The sequence below is a fragment of the Vulpes lagopus genome, chromosome X, assembly GCF_018345385.1.
Source record: "Vulpes lagopus strain Blue_001 chromosome X, ASM1834538v1, whole genome shotgun sequence".
Lineage (NCBI taxonomy): Eukaryota > Metazoa > Chordata > Mammalia > Carnivora > Canidae > Vulpes > Vulpes lagopus.
The window spans coordinates 82,797,378-82,814,303 of record NC_054848.1 but is presented as its reverse complement, the minus strand read 5'-3'; the positions used below and the strand labels follow the sequence as shown (position 1 = coordinate 82,814,303).

General features: G+C 40.1%; 1 protein-coding gene across 3 annotated transcripts in view; it reads left to right on the top strand.

The window, feature by feature from the left end:
• The window catches only part of ACSL4 (acyl-CoA synthetase long chain family member 4), a 76,837-nt gene that overhangs the window by 26,706 nt on the left and 33,205 nt on the right, over positions 1–16,926 (top strand). Inside the window, exons 2-6 of one of the 3 annotated variants that reach the window (XM_041740707.1) lie at positions 915–965; positions 11,237–11,473; positions 11,722–11,899; positions 13,070–13,179; positions 13,300–13,438. In XM_041740707.1, coding sequence (XP_041596641.1) covers positions 11,246–11,473; positions 11,722–11,899; positions 13,070–13,179; positions 13,300–13,438 — 655 coding nt within the window. In that variant the 5' untranslated portion in view covers positions 915–965; positions 11,237–11,245. Of the gene's footprint in view, positions 1–914; positions 966–10,942; positions 11,474–11,721; positions 11,900–13,069; positions 13,180–13,299; positions 13,439–16,926 lie in introns of all 3 variants that reach the window. The other 2 variants (XM_041740706.1, XM_041740705.1) reach the window with 2 other exon arrangements.

Below are 16,926 nucleotides of genomic sequence, written 5' to 3'. Positions count from 1 at the left end.
AACACTGTGCAAAGCTTTCCTTTTCTCCACATTCTCGCCAACGCTTGTTATCTCTGGTCTTTTTGATGACAGCCATCCTGACAGGTGTGAGGCGGTATCTCATTGTGGTTTTGATTTGCATTTCCCTGATGATGAGTGATGTTGCGCACCTTTCCATGTGCCTGTTGGCCATCTCGATAGCTTCTTCAGAGAAATTCAGCTCCTCTGCCCATTTTTCCAATCTTGCCATTTTCGCACAGTTTTGACTGCTGTTTCTTTTTTTTTAATTAATTTTTATTGGTGTTCAATTTACCAACATACAGAAAAACACCCAGTGCTCATCCCGTCAAGTGTCCACCTCAGTGCCCGTCACCCATTCCCCTCCAACACCCGCCCTCCTCCCCTTCCACCACCCTTAGTTCGTTTCCCCGAGTTAGGAGTCTTTATGTTCTGTCTCCCTTCCTGATATTTCCCAACATTTCTTTTCCCTTCCTTTATATTCCCTTTCACTATTATTTATATTCCCCAAATGAATGAGAACATACGCTGTTTGTCCTTCTCCGATTGACTTATTTCACTCAGCATAATACCCTCCAGTTCCATCCACGTAGAAGCAAATGGTGGGTATTTGTCGTTTCTAATTGCTGAGTAATATTCCATTGTATACATAAACCACATCTTCTTTATCCATTCATCTTTCGATGGACACCGAGGCTCCATTGACTGCTGTTTCTTAGGCTGAGTTACTTTTCTGTGATCCCAATAGCATTACTTCTAGCCATCCAGTTATCTCTAGTCACATCTTTGTTTTCCTGTGATACCTGGCTCATTATGAGCTAAGGTGCATAGGTGTAATGTGAAACAGCATTTGAGTTTTTTTTAAAGGGGTTATTTTTTCATGTCCATGTACCCATAAATGTTGTCTTTTATTGCAGATTGAAATCACAAAAGATATACGTGCTCTTCTTAAGAGGAAAAGGGAATCTGTAAGTATTCTTTGAAAGTTCTAAATTTGTAATTTTATCAGCTCTCGGAGGAAATGAAGTTTTAACCATACTAACAGTCACCCTGATTCTGTTTGTAGTAGGAAAACCCTGCCAATCTCCATGTTTGTATTAAAAAGGCAATATCCAGATAAGTAAAATGGGAAAACTTTTTACTCTGCACAACCTATAAAATTTAAACCATCACCACTAATTTAATAAAAGGGGGAGTGATCATTGAAATCTAAGTAAAATCTTTTTCCTTGAGCAGTGACCAAAATCAGAATCCCAGTGTTCACATCTTGGGCCTTCAAAATGACTTCGTAGAGTGTTTCCCAAACATTGATTTTTTAGACCAATGGTGGTCAGTCAGGAGGTTTTAGTGGTCCAGGGTGAAGTGAGGACAGCAGGCCATGAGTTTTTAAGGCTAAATTCTTCCCATTTAAATGATTAGTTGTTATTATAAGATTTGTCCATCTAATTTGGGGGCATTAAATACCTTCTGTATCTTATGAGATGATGGTGATAGCAAATGGTAGGGTTTTCGTTTTTTAAAAATGTCTATACCCCTTTACCCCACCCCCACCCCCAAAGGCCGCTGTGTCCATCCCTTCACTATCCTTCTTTGCTTTTAAAACTTTTACTGGCCTGTGTTCTCTTAAAATAAGAATCCACTTTTCTCATTTTGCAGATGAGGAAATAGACAAGAGGTTATTTGTTCTAGGACCAAAACCCTGCATACAATGCTGTCTCTCTAGTATTTCTGGTCTTCTGAGAGTCACCTTAATTATAATAGGTTATAAACTTGAAACAGAAGATCTAATTCTTTTGAGCTAATAACTATTTTTGAATTCCAAGCATAAAGAAATTCGAGACTTAATGTTCTTATGTAGCTCAGGGCTAAATTCTCCTGATTAGCCTGTGTTAGAAAAATCTTAAACCAGAAATTTTCATCAGCAGGCCCAAATTAGCCATCCTGAATTCAGCTGCTTAGCACACTATCCCGTGATTGATAACTGAGGTAAGGGTTCTATCAGTGAGGTTAGTATTTCCTTTGGGAAATAGGCAGGGTGCCATCCTGAGGGCAGTAGTATTCAGGCTTCTACAGTTGATTTATTGATCCACAAAGTCTGTTTCCTCCCTGCTTCCCACTCGGCATCCCTTCTCTCTCTCTCTCTCTCTCTCTCTCTCTCACACACACACACACACACACACACACACCCTACAAATATAAACATTTATAGCAGTTGGCCTACAACCCATCTAGATATGTAAGAGAAAAAAAAAAAAAAACCAAGGCAAAGAATCCGAGTTGCCAAATGCATTGGCAGAAACATATGGCCAGTTGTGTTCAAAAGTTTACAGATACTTTGGAGTGCCTTTGACACTTCAGAGGGTCCTCCTAGATTGGCATCTAGGTATTTCTGCTTTGAAGTAGAAAGCAGAAATACCTAATTCAAACTTCAAAGCAGAAATACCTAATTTCTTTATTCCCCTCCTTCCCTGCCTCCCTCACCTTAGTGAAGCCTACGTGGGCCAGGGAAACGAATGAACGTGAAGAGAACAGAATGGAAAGTAATCCTCATCCCTAGTATGGGGACATGAACTCTAGGAGTGCTTTTCCACGGCTTCTTGTATTTAGTGTCATGTGGCTTCCTCCTTTAGTGAAGAACTCTTTAATTTCTAAAAAGTCAGGCATGCCTATAATGAAATGCTAAGAATTGGAAAAAATAACTTTTTGAGTCTTCTGCAGTCTTCTGAATGTGTGTACCCTTCTCTTTACTAGTGCTAATATTTGAGAGTTGACTGTATGGCTACAGGATGTCAATCTTTGACAGATTTCAGTCTTTGAGTTCTTATATTAGTCTCACTTATAAAGTTATATTTAATACTGAAGAGCAGAGTGTTTTTTTTTTTTTAAACGAACAAAAAAAAACCCCATAACTCAGTTTCACATGGTGGCCATATGGGTGAATTGTAGTGACTTATTTGGCCATTTTGTAAGAAATGACATAAGACTACATTGTTGCATAATTTGTAACAATATAAAGTACTGGGAAACAACATTAGCAAAGAACTAACCTGTTGGACTGGCTCCTTCTCTAGCAAATGTGGAGGGTAGGTCATGTGGCAGAAAAAGGTATAGTTGCAAAATTCTCCCTGTTACACGAAGTTATACTTGGGGAAGTATTAATGCTGGTCACAGATTTTTTTTTTTAGACCTATACTCCTGATTGGCAGCCTGCAATTTGTGTCACTTTGTTATTTATAGGTAACATGACAGGAAAGAGATACAGTCTCTCGGACAAAATACATTTATTATAACTAATTTAATTTGAAAGTTAAGTTCTGTAACCCAATTAGTTTTGATTAGCTTATATTAAAACCATAACTGTGTTCCCATAGAGAAAACATACTTAGGAAACAGGAGGCTTTACAGACAAAATTAAAGTTTACACCATGGCACAATGTGCCCTCCCATTGAGCAGCGGCAGTTAATCCTCAGCAGTAGCCTAGGATGTTGAATTTGGCATTGTGCTATCTACTCTCCTTTTACGGCACCGAACCCTTTTTTATTTCTCTCCAAATACATGCCTCCCAGAACTTAGTTTTTTCTCCCTTCCTCCTGATGTCTATTAAAGTTGGATCATAATATGCTTTGTCAGTAGGTGCCATTTCTAGCATGGTCTGTCCCCAAAATCTATACACCCGTTTCCCAACATTTGAAAGCTTCAAATGTAAAAATCAAGTGTGTTGTGAGGACTTAAAATGAGGAACAGGTACCTAATTATACACAGTGTATGTGAAGTGTGTAGGCAGCAGCATTGGCTCCTAGATCTCCTCATTTCAACACATATAGATAGGATCCCAATTATAAGATCCTATGACCTAGAAAAAACATTATCTGATGCATGCTGGGGGATGTTCTTAAGGCATTATGGGAGGGGACTCTAGCTACAGTGTGAAAGAGCATCTTCAACATGGCAGCTGAGGTGCTTTCTTTGCTGGGAAAAGCTGGGAAGAGACTGGCAGGATGGCGACTTCAGGGGTTAATACCTCTCCAGGTGATGAAGTAGACAGGCTTGGTTAAGCTTGTTAGAGACGCACCCAAAGATCAGTTGCAGTTGTGAGACGCTTCTAGTCAAAATAGCTATGAGCTCGTTACAGGTGCAGTGTGCGGAGAGAGGGCATTGTATGTGTTCACCCAAGGTTTTTGCTTTTTTTGCTTTTTTAAGTTTTCAAATGTATTTAGTATAATTACTGTGGTTTGGGTTTAAAGTTTGTACAAACTGTACCATATTGATTAGATTGGTTTGTCAGTTTGAATCAGAGACTTACAAAGGGCAGGTGAAAATATATTTCACATTATTCAGTCTTGCAAACTAACCACAAAAATCCTGCTAGCTATTCCTAATGCCTTTTATTTTCTTAAAATAATGACATTTTTAAAGTCTTAATATGAAAATGTGAAGTATGTTATATTATAAATATATCTCCTACAAAGTTTGATTTCACTAAACAAATGCAACCATTCTGTTACGGTCATATTTGAGCTTCCTCCTGTATATTTTAAAATCATTTGGAATTTTTTAATAGTGTGTGAGAGAAAGTAAGATTTTAAAAAAAGCACTCCACCCCTTTCCAAAAATCTTAGTGATGCAACATCTATGTAGAAATATGATCTTTTAAAGTGCCACAGGTATGTTATCTCTTTCATTTCTTGGAACTTTTATAATTGTTTTCTGATTTGATGTTGAATAGATACAGCTAACCCCTTTCAGAAGGCAAATTGTCTCTTTATTTGGTATTTAAATCACCCTTAAACGATGTGTGACTTGAAAATGCAATTTTTTGAAGTATCACGCAGTTAATCATTGATTTTCAAATTGATTTCTTTTACATTTTCATAAGGTTGTTTGTTAGGGACAGATGACATCAATCTGTCCTTATGTGTTTCAACTTGGCAAGTGCATGGATCCTTGCTTGATATAGTCTGTTTTCTCAGACGTTGGGGAGAAAAAGTCTTGGACTTCAGTTTATCAGTTCTTTTTCATTGACAAATTGATGTTGCTGTGTGCTTCTGGGGGAGATGATTCCTTCTTTTAAATTCAGACTAGTCAATATGTAGTGTTTGTTTACTTTGTGTACTAGAGCTTAAATGTATCACTAATGCTTTTTGTGTTTAACCTAACTGTCTCAGAGCATTTGAAGTAACTGGAATGAAATACTTCACATTAAACTTGATCTCAAGACAGAAAGTAAAAGAAAATTTTATCTGATTTCCCATTAAGATTGCTAGGACTTACTAGATACCTAAAGGGTTTTTTTCCCACCTATAAAAATGCCTTAGGACACAGGAAGGATCAGTGCTCGAAATTCCTGCCAGGATTTCTTCATACATGGAGTTTGTCACTGTCACCTATTTACTTATTTATTCACCTATTTAGATGATACCAGTATGACCAGGGTCACAGACAATAGAGCGGAAAGAATAGCTTTAAAATCTATTTAAATCTATTACAGTCTGTTTAAAGTCTATTAGCCTTGGATCAAAATTCTGACTTCACTGTGTCACCTTGGGGGAATTGCCTCTCTGAGACTGGTTATATATCATCAGTGAAATGAGGGTACTACTTCAAAGGGGTTTCCTGAAGGATTCAATGAGATAATGTGTCTAGAGGACTGAGCATGGTGCCTAGCTCAGAGTAAATGCTCAATGGGTGGTTATTAATCTGATCTCCGTACAGAAGGGTAAACTGCAACAGGAACCGAGAACTGTTTTATGACCAAAGATGATGGCCTGCCCCGTCCTGGCAGCCCTACAAATAAATTCCTTCCTTGATTTCAAGGAAGCACAATGTAGAGTTCATGTCCTCCTAATGGGTAGGGCAGCAGGTATCACTCTTCATTCAAAGGACAGCATACTTTTACAAGAGGCATGGGTGAAAAAGCATGTAGTACCAACTACGTAGCCTTTGTGCTTTTAGAAGAGCAGTCTTGTACTTCTGGGCAACAGGTAGTTTTTCCAGTTTTATATTTTCTGTTAAGCAACTAAAAACAGGTTCAAACTTATTTTAGGGATTTTAAGACCGTACCCTGTTCCAGAATGTTGACACGGACAAGTGACTTTTTTTTTTTTTTTAAAGAAGCCACCTTAGTTGGTGGCTTCCAGGCTGTTGTACTTGCATACATTTTTACTTTATTGTTCAGAGCAATGCTTTATCCGTTCTTATTTCAGTCACCAGGTTTACTGCACTGCAAATGGGTGGAGGGACTGTTGTGATTGCTGAGTGTTCTGCAGCAAACTGTAAACTCTGCCTCATGGAGCTTATGTTCCAATGGGGCCATCGATAACAAATATGAAAAGGAAAGCAGGTGTTGTATTGGCGATAAGTGCTCAGGAGCAAAACAGAGCAAGAAAGGGCCTGGAGGTGTTGGGGGTGCCATTTTAGGATTGCTGGAGAAGGTGATATTTGATTAAAGACAAAAAAGGAGGTGGAGGAATAGGCTCTGCCTGTGTCTTGGAAGAACATTCCAGGCAGAGAGGAAAACATGTACAAAGGCCCTGAGGCAGGATCCTGCCTGGTGTCTTCCAGAAACAGTAAAGAACAGGTTGAACTAAAGCAGAATGAACCAGGGCAAAGCCTGGGAGATGAAATCAGAAATTTCAGAGAGAGTGGAAAGATCCCGTAGTCTCATAGGGCAGAGTGAGGACTAACTTCTGAGTGGGGCGTACAGGGATCCTTTGAAAGGTTTTGAGCAGACGACTAATATAATCTACCTTACCTTTTCACTGGAGCAGTCTGGCTGCCAAGTTTTGAATTGGTTATAAAAGTGAAAGCAGGGAAATCAGACTGGTAATTGCATCTATTTAGGTGAGAGATGGTAGCGGCTTATACCAGGATAGTAGCAGTGGAGGTGGTGAGAAGCAGTTGAATTTGGCCTGTGTTTTGTAAGTAGAGCTGGTAGGATTTGTTGCTATGAAGTTGGGTGTGGAATGTGTGAGAAAAAGGATGCAAAGGAGGGGATCTCTAAGGTTTTTGGTCAGAGCAGCTGGAATTACAGAGCCAGGCAAAACTGGGTGGGATAGGTGTGTGGCAGGACAATCAGTGGCTCAGCTTTGACCATTCTAAGTCTGAGGTACTTGACTGAGGGATCTGTTGAGGAAGAAGTTGGATCTACAAATCTGGTGTTTGAGGAAGACTTCCAGGGTAAGGGGGAGAAATCTGGGAGACCTCACCATGTACATGCCATCTAAAGCCATGGAACTAAATGAGATCACCATGTAAGTGAGTGAGAGAAAGCCAAGTGGGGGTTCAATGACTGAGGGCTGTTGCATTTAGAGGTCAGGGAGTTAAGGAATAAGCAGCAGAGAAGACTGAGAAGGAACAGCTCGAGAAGTCAGAAGAAAACAGGAAGAAGTGCAGGCTCCTGGAAGCCAAGTGAAGAAGTTTCAGTCAGGAACAGAGCGTCAGCTGGGTCAAAGGCTGATGATGAATCAAGGGAGATCAGGGAACTTTAACTGACCTTGGGACGTGAAGACATGGAGGTCACCTTGATCAGAGCAATTTGTGGAGGGGAGTGTAAAAGCCTGACTAGTAGGTTCAAGGGGAAATAGGGGGAGAGAACTGAGAGAGGAAGAACACAGGTGATTCTCAAGGAGTCCCCAAGAGAAGAAGAAATGGGGCTGTGGCCAGGGAACATACAAGAGAGGAAGCGGTTTTTAAGGTGAGAGAAATAATAGCCTATTATGCTAATGGGCATGATTCAGTGGAGCAGGGAAAGTTAATGGAGTGTGAGAGGGAAGAGTCCATGGAGGAGCATCACCAAGTGGGGAGGAGCGGACATGACAGGGCCGTGGAGCACCAGTGGAGGGGTTAGCCCTAGCCAGGAGAGGCACTGGTCCGTGTGCGTAGTCTTGGGAGAGAAAAGAGCACGTGTGTGTGTGTGTGTGTGTGTATCTGTATCTCTATATTAGGATTAAGTGGAAGATGTTTCCTGACCTCCAAGGCTTAAGGCAAATATGTGTAAAAGAGTAAGTGTATATACCATGAATGGCTAAAAAAAAATGTATAATACAGTTAATGCAATTAGGTTATAAGCCCTTTGAAAACTGTCTTCTTTATATATCTTCAGCCCCAAGTCTGACAATTTCTCAATTGGAGGCAAGACTTTTTTTGATCTTCTGGTGTTGTCTTTGAAAATTTATATATTGAAATAAACATTATTTTGTCTTGAATTATTTTCCTTTTGGTACTCCTTTCTATCACCAGTAGGGAATTATTTTTTAGAATTATACACATAAGTAGGTTATCATCTGTGACTACCCTTTACGATTGTAAGAGCATTACAGAATAAATGTTCTGAGAAAGGTGTGGAGTTTGATAGGGTTGAGAACTACTGGTCTCTGCCATATACTTAGGTGCTTAGATGTTTGGTAATATAATCAAGGATCAAAATGAGTGATAGACATTTCAAGTGATGTAGCAAGTTAGAAAAAAGGAAGGATTATTGTGAATTTGGGTTGTCATGAAATGGGTGACGGAGAGAGGTTAGAGGGGACCTGGCACACTGAGGACTTGGACACCATGATAGACAATTGACATACCTTATCTTGAAGAAATGAATGACCAAAGTTGTCAGACTGAGGAAACAATTTCTACCTAGGGTAAATCACAAAATTTAAAGTTGGAAGGACCCCGGGAAATCATCTAAGCCAGCAGTTCTTACTTCAGGGTTGGTATCACACTCTGCGGTTTGTGGAGGGATTTTCAGGAACCCCCCCCCCCAATTATATATACCATTTTGCATAGCTTGGGTGTATAGGTCTCATTGGATTCTTTTTTTTTTTAAGATTTATTTTTTTAAATTTTTTTAAAGAATATGAGGTTTATTTTTTAGAAGATTTTATTTATTTATTCATGAGAGAGAGAGAGAGAGAGAGAGAGAGAGAGAGAGAGAGATGCAGAGACACAGGCAAAGGGAGAAGCAGGCTCCATGCTATGCAAGGAGCCTGATGTGGGACTCGATCCCCGGTCTCCAGGATCACACCTTGGGCTGCAGGCGGCGCTAAACCACTGCGCCACCGGGGCTGCCCCAAGATTTATTTATTTATTAATGAGAGACACAGAGAGGCAGAGTTATAGGCAGAGGGAGAAACAGGCTCCTCACAGGGAGCCTGACGCGGGACTCGATCCTGAATTATGGGATCATTACCTGAGCTGAAGGCAGGCACCCAACCAATGAGCCACCCAGGCATCCCCTCATTGGATTCTAAAAGGGTCCATCACCTCTGTAGCAAAGGGCTACTGATCTAGTCTGATATTAAGCTCCATTAGATTGTTTGGCTCAAGCTTCCACAGCGAGTTAGTGACAGAGATGGAGATCGAAACCCAGGTCTTTCCACTAGTAGTTTCTTGCTCATTTTACCCTCACTGAGTTTAAGGACATGCACAAAACCTGAGGCAGGATTAAGCTACCACTTTATGGTAATTGGTGTAAAACCAAACAACTGCCCTGGGTTCAATAGTCTATTCCCACAAGAGTTGCAGAAGGATGGGCTTCAATTTGTCTCTTCAAAGTGAACTATTATTTTAATTTTTATAGTTGAAATACGCTGCCATTCACCAAAATACCTTTCTCAGTTGAAGGAAGGCCCAGCCCCCTGTGAATTATTATTACCCCTAAGGCCATTGCAGTCCAGTTGGCACTATTTTTCTGACCTGCAATAGCCCCTGGTTTTGTGCCCAATCAAATCAAAATTACTTTGATCTGTCTGATCCTGTACTACCATAGGCTCTTTAGCCAATGTGCATGCACTTTGTGCCCCATTCAGGCTAGTGAGTGCCTCCTTATTGGCACTCTCCAGCCCCTCAAGCCCTTTCACTCCTACCTCTGTGTCTCTCCATGTGGCTTCCGTGCCTGGAATGCTCTCCATTCTTTCCTTCCTTCTCTGGGGCCAGTTTAAGTCTCCTCTCCACAGAGCCTGCTTGCCCTCCCTCTGAATGCCTGTTGTATTTATTGCATGTACCACACACCATAGCACTTCACTCTTTCTGCAAGGCTCTTCCTGGAAATGCTTCAGCGGTGGTTGCTCTGAGAGTGGGGTTCCTGGCAGTCCAGGGTGGGGCCCTGGACACCCCCAGGCCCCAATTCAACCAAAGCTGAATTGCTTTTGTCACCTAGGTGGGAAGTCTGCATGAATTTTTATTTGAAGAAGTGGTTTAGCTGACCCCCCCTCAGCCCCTGCCCCACCAAAAACAGTTTGAAAAACACTGGATCTGACTTGTGTGCTGATTGCCTCATAAAGTGCTGACTGGTCATGAGCAAGGGCTGGGGATGACACTAGTTTGGACCCATGCTCCTGCTGTTCCCAGGCACTGGGTGCAATTCTGAGCACAAAACGAACACTTAGGAAATGACTTGGCCATTATACTGCTTAACAGTTGGGGGTGGATAGGAGCTAGTGAACAGCATGACCTCAGAAATTGACCTTAACGAGAGCTCAGAATAGCATTTCTGGGTTGATCATTGGGAAATAAGCCTAAATCGGGGGAAGGGGAGGTATTTCTCCCATTTCAGGTACAAAACCTAACCATACTTAAATCTACCCAGTTTACATATTTAAGAGAAACCTCATTATCGGCATTCCCAAGGTTCAACCAAACTTTACTGTCCCTGCCATATGTTTGTATAAGCATGAAAGTAGTGTCATTCAAGTGACTTGCAGAGTGATGTTCAGAGTAGAGTATCCCTAAAAACTCAGACAAAATTAAATTCAGAAGTTTATGGCAATGCTTAAAAATGGAAAGTGCCAGTCTTTCAGACCAGTTATTTCAACTTTCTGTATCAGATCAATGATATAAACTACTGAAGACCTGAGTATTTAAATCAATGTTGCTATCAACTTGTTAATGCTCTTGTTTTGTTTTGTCTTTTTTTTTCCTGCTCTCTGCCTGGTTCATTGTCTTCACCTACAGGTGTACTTTATTGTCGGCTTCCAAAGATTACTAACTTTTATCTGTATCATTAAAATTGAACTGCCTTGGCTATACTGCTACTCTTACTGCTGCTTCCGTTATTGCCTTCTTCAGCAAAATAAGGCTTTCTGCAGCCAAAGAATAACAAGAAATAAACACCACTGTAGAAGCCTTGCCACTATGAAACTTAGGCTAAACGTGCTCACCATTATTTTGCTGCCTGTCCACTTGTTAATAACAATATACAGTGCCCTTATATTTATTCCATGGTATTTTCTTACCAATGCCAAGAAGAAAAACGCTATGGCAAAGAGAATAAAAGCTAAGCCCACTTCAGACAAACCTGGAAGTCCATATCGCTCTGTCACGCACTTCGACTCACTAGCTGTCATAGACATCCCCGGAGCTGACACTCTGGATAAGTTATTTGATCATGCCGTGTCCAAGTTTGGGAAGAAGGACAGCCTCGGGACCAGAGAAATCCTAAGTGAAGAAAATGAAATGCAGCCGAATGGAAAGGTTTTTAAGAAGGTACGGCATCTTTGTGCTTTATAATTTTTCTTTGAAGGGGAAGGTATGCTTCCCTGTAGCATACATCAAACGCATTTTTAAATATGCTGCTATTCCATGTAAATATGCTGTGTAACCAATTCACAGAAGGTGCTCACAGCTTCTGTATATTTACTTAAAGGCAGTTTTAGAGTTCTATACTTTGAATAGCCTTTTAATTGCTTGTTTGAATAAATATACTCATATTAGAGCATGTCTCCATTTAACAGTTAATTCTTGGGAGTTATAAATGGATGAGCTATCTTGAAGTGAACTGCAGAGTGAATAATTTTGGTAGTGGACTCACTGCACTGGGACTGAAACCAAAGAACACTATTGCCATTTTCTGTGAGACCAGGGCCGAATGGATGATTGCAGCTCAGACCTGCTTTAAGTACAACTTCCCTCGTAAGTGCCTTACATTTTTGGAAGGGGAGGAAAGAGGTTTTTAGTAACATGTGAAATTGTCCTGCAATCCTATTGTTTTCATGGTAGGTGGTCTTTAGCAATTTTTCTACATACGTTCTATACATAAAACAGTACATGCTGTGGTGAAAAGCTCTCTGATGATTCCTGTTAAAGAAAGTTAATTTCTTAAAGCCAGTATGGGAATTGGCAGCTTAATGGACACAATTTAGAATTTTACTTTTCAATTGGAAGTGAATTATCCCTGAAAGATTTGGGATTTGGGGGTATGATTTAGGAAGTGACACACAAAATAATGATTAAAACAAAAATCATTGCTTAGGATTATTCTAGTTCACTGCTTCACTTCGAGGCCTCCTCTTTGACTTATTCCATTTTACATGTGAAATGAGCACATAACAGCTTGAACTGACATTAGATATGATTGCCAAATTTTTATCATCCCTATACTTACTTTTACAGTTTTCTGGGTTTGCAAAGTCATTTATCCAACTCCAAAGTGGAAATTACTATCTCCCACAGGACGAGGGTAGAGCTGAATTTCCAATCTGATCTAAGTTTAGCAGATGTCCCTTGATTCTAACTGATCTTGGTTTCAGCTTAGGTTTCCTTTGTCTGGTAGCTCCAAAATATAGGCCCACCCACTTACAGCTTGAAGGTCACCAATCAACTTGGACACTGGGCCCACTAAAAAAACTCCCTAAAAGGAATGATAACATGATTCTGACTTAAGATCCTCAGTCTGAAGATTCTCAAGGACTTACCCATTCTTTGGTGCTATGACCAAGGAAATCGCTTGTCACAGGGTAGTTCTAGGTGGGCTTGGTCTGACCTAAGTTAAGAGTTCAGCCAGAAACTTATGGGCCTTGAGAATCTTGATTGACTAATTTTTGAACAGTTGTAGCACTTCCAGTATTGCTGCATTTCTTCAGGTTTAGGATGTTAGAATCCTGAGAATTTATTTGTAAGGAGAAATTGGGGCTACCAGGAAGTTTCAGGCAATGTTTAAAGGTAATAGTGGAGACTATGAAATCTAATGACATTATAAAATGTCTTTGCATCCATGAGTGTACCCATCACAAAAGGCTGACTTAAATAATGTACCTCATAAATGATTATCAGTTAACGTGTGTTTTATTTTTTGTTATGTAGTTGTGACTTTATATGCCACACTTGGCAAAGAAGCTGTAGTTCATGGGTTAAATGAATCTGAGGCTACCTACCTGATTACTAGTGTTGAACTTCTAGAAAGTAAACTTAAGGTAAATAAAATTTTTTCTTTGAATTCATGGTAGTGTTCTCTGACAGGACATGAAAATGCCCAATAATTGAGTTTATTACAGGCCTGCATTTAATAGCTGAATCTTTTTTCTGCTCAACAGACAGCATTATTAGATATCAATTGTGTTAAACACATCATTTATGTGGACAATAAGACTATCAATAAAGCAGAATACCCTGAAGGATTTGAGATTCACAGCATGCAATCAGTAGAAGAGTTGGGATCCAAGCCAGAAAACTGTAAGTAAAGCAGTGAAACCAAAATGTATTAGTCTACTTGAGGTTTATCTCAGTAGATTAGGAAAAGAAGTAATCGAAGTGGAAACTAAACTTCTTTGATTTAAAAAAAATTTTTCTTAAATGTTTATCAAGGCCATATATGATTAAAGTTTTCTCTTTTCTCCTCAAAGGTAAACAGTCTTTTAAAATTTACTAAATAGGAGTACCTAGGTGGCTTAGTTGGTTAAGTAAGCATCTGCCTTTGGGTCAGGCCATGATCCCGGAGTCCTGGGATCGAGCCCTGCATTGGCTCCCCCCAGCCCATGCTTGCTCTTTTTCTGTCAAATAAATAAAATCTTAATAAAATAAAGTTTACTAGATAGTTAATGTATTCAGTGGTTCAGACTTTATGGCAGTTGCTGCCAAACTTCTTTTTTTCCAAGTAACCCACTAACTTTCCAACTCGGACCTCACGTAAAGAAAAGATCTCAGGCCTTCCACCCAATAGCCTTTCTTCTTTTGAAGTGCTTAATGCTAGTGATTTTTTAATGATGTATCAGAGGACACAAAGCTGTTTGCCAAGCTCATGCTCAGATTTATGCCACCACTGAGATGGTATTTGATACTTCATTTGAAACAAGTAGATGTGCCTTGTGGCAAAATGTCAATTGGTCATCAGGACAGAGGGTTGAGGAAATTAAAGACTCCGTTTATTTATTTTTTTAGAAGATTTTATTTGTTTGAGATAGAGTGAGAGAGAGAGCACAAGCAGAGGGAGAGAGAGAGGGAGAATCAGATTTCTCACTGAGCAGGGAGTCCAACATGGGGTTTGATCCCAGGACCACAGGATCATGACCTGAGCCAAAGGCTGACACTTAACCAACTGAGCCACCCAGGCACCCCTAAAGACTTCATTTAAATAGTTTCTTTCCTTATGTTTAATGTGAAGATCACGATAGTCTACTAGCTGAGAAAAAGATTCATTTTGATAGGAAAAAATGTTGGTTGACCCCTCTTTACCTTCTGAGTATATGACCACTAGGGACCGAACATGTTTGCAATAACAGAGAGAGACTCTAGCTTTTTACCCAGTGTGGAGAATAGCACAGAGGCTGAGGCTCTACCCTACTTTGCAAGCAAACGAGTGAGCCAGCCACAGCTTCTTGGAAGTCCAACACTCCTGAGTCAGAGATGAAGGACAGTTTTTTAATTCACAGCAAAAGCAGTAGCCAGACTGTCAGCATTTGTGTTGCTTCCCCACATTCCAGTTTTCATACAGCAGTGTGAAGAGGGTGGGATGATACCCATACCCGCAGTCAGTCGTGTTACAGGAGAACAACCATGAGATCAGGGAGCCCAAATATTTTATAGAGGGCAGTATGACTGCCCTTTGCCCTAGAGAGAGAGATTATTTTTATTGTACTGGGCAGGAAGCACATCTACTCTTTAGCTCTGCAGGGAGACACGGTCTCCATTTTCCAAAGCTGTTTATTGTGCACATATCCTTGAAAAGATAGTCTGGCACCCAGTCACTGTCTCTGTTCACAAGATATGCAGAAACTCAAGAGACCCATAGAGAATTGTCTCTCAACACCAGACTGACCCTGCAAGATTGAAGTCAACTGGGAGGTCCTTATTGATACAGATCTGTTGATTCACCAAAGGATTTTGGTATGAAATGTAAGGGGTATTGGTCCTTCTTTTTTTATGATAGTCACACAGAGAGAGAGAGAGAGAGAGAGAGAGAGAGGCAGAGACACAGGCAGAGGGAGAAGCAGGCTCCATGCACTGGGAGCCCGACGTGGGATTCAATCCCGGGTCTCCAGGATCGCGCCCTGGGCCAAAGGGAGGCGCTAAACCGCTGTGCCACCCAGGGATCCCGGGTATTGGTCCTTATAATTTTATGTAAGAAATAACCTGATAGACCACATATCCCACCTAGTTCTGTTTCTCTCTTTAGTAATGAGACACATGTATTTTTTGGTGATACTTCACCTTAGTAGGTTATTATGATAACAGGAAATGAAGTGTCACATGTCTTGAGAGTGAGAAGCTTATCTACTGCTATGGCTTCCATTAGTCATCAGAGAAAGTCGGCGGTTCTTATTTGCTTGATTTTTATAAACTGACAGAGATATTTTTTTAAAGTTTTATTTATTTAAATCACCTCTATACCCAACATGGGGCTCAAACTCATGAGCTCAAGAGTCATGTGCTCTTCCTACTGAGACAGCCAGGCGCTCCGACAGTAGATATCTTTAAGGATATTAGCATTACCCAATTTAAGTATAACTTTATCTTTGGTTATTGTGGTGGTAAATTACACTTTAAATTTTTAAATTTAACTGGTACATAAAAATGTAATTCATTTTTGTTAACGGATTTTTAAAAAATAGAGTTTATTTTGTAGAGTGGTTTTAGGTTCATGGCAAAAGTGGGGAGAAGATACAGAGGTTTCCCATACATTCCCTGCCTCTACAATGAATAGGTTCCTCCGTTTTACCAGCATCTCTCATCAGAGTGGTACATTTGTTAGGATTGATGGATCTACTCTGACACATCATTATCATCCAAAGCCCATAGGTTACATTGGAGTTTACTCTTGGTACTGTACTTGCTGTGGATTTGGACAAATGTATAATCTTTGGTATCACCATTTTAGCACCACCACTACAGGATCACCATTATAGTACCATAAAGAATATAAGCTGATTTTTATTTTATTTTTTTAAAGATTTAATTTATTTATTCATGAGAGACACACAGAGAAAGAAAGAGAAAGAGACAGACAGACAGAGACAGAGACACAGGCAGAGAGAGAAGCAGGCTCCATGCAGGTAGCCCGACATGGGACTCTATCCCAGGTCTCCAGGATCATGCCCTGGGCCAGCACTAAACCGCTGAGCCACCCAGGCTGCCCTATAAGCTGATTTTTAAAAATCTACCAATCTTATAAAATGTTTATTTAATTTTGATAATGTGCCTGTGGATTCTCGGCCATTTTGGTGTATCCTGGAATTGAAAGGAGGTTACAAGCTTACTACAATATACCACCTTGAAAGTGGAAGGCTCAGTGTGCTGTTTAAAATTAGCATGTTAGAGTTGTGGAGTTGAAGTCACCTGACAGATCAAGTCAACAACAACAATGGAACACAAGGAAATGGAGGGAAGTGATGGATGGAGAGGTCTGTTATCCTGATCATGGCGATGGTAGCACAGGTGTTTGCATATGTCCAGATACCAAATTGTATGTGTTAAATATGTGCAGTTCTTTATGTATCAAATATACTTCAATAAAGCTATTTTTAAAACATAGAAGCAGTTTAGATAAACATTACCTCATCCACATAACACTTGTCAACCCATAGTAGATAAATTAATAGCAAGAAACAAATTTATGTCACATTACAGTTTTAAAATACTGACATATCCAGCATTTGCTTAGAGTGTGCATCTAGGCACTTAATAAACAGGGAGTTTCAATTTTAGTCAACTGTTAGTATTGTAGA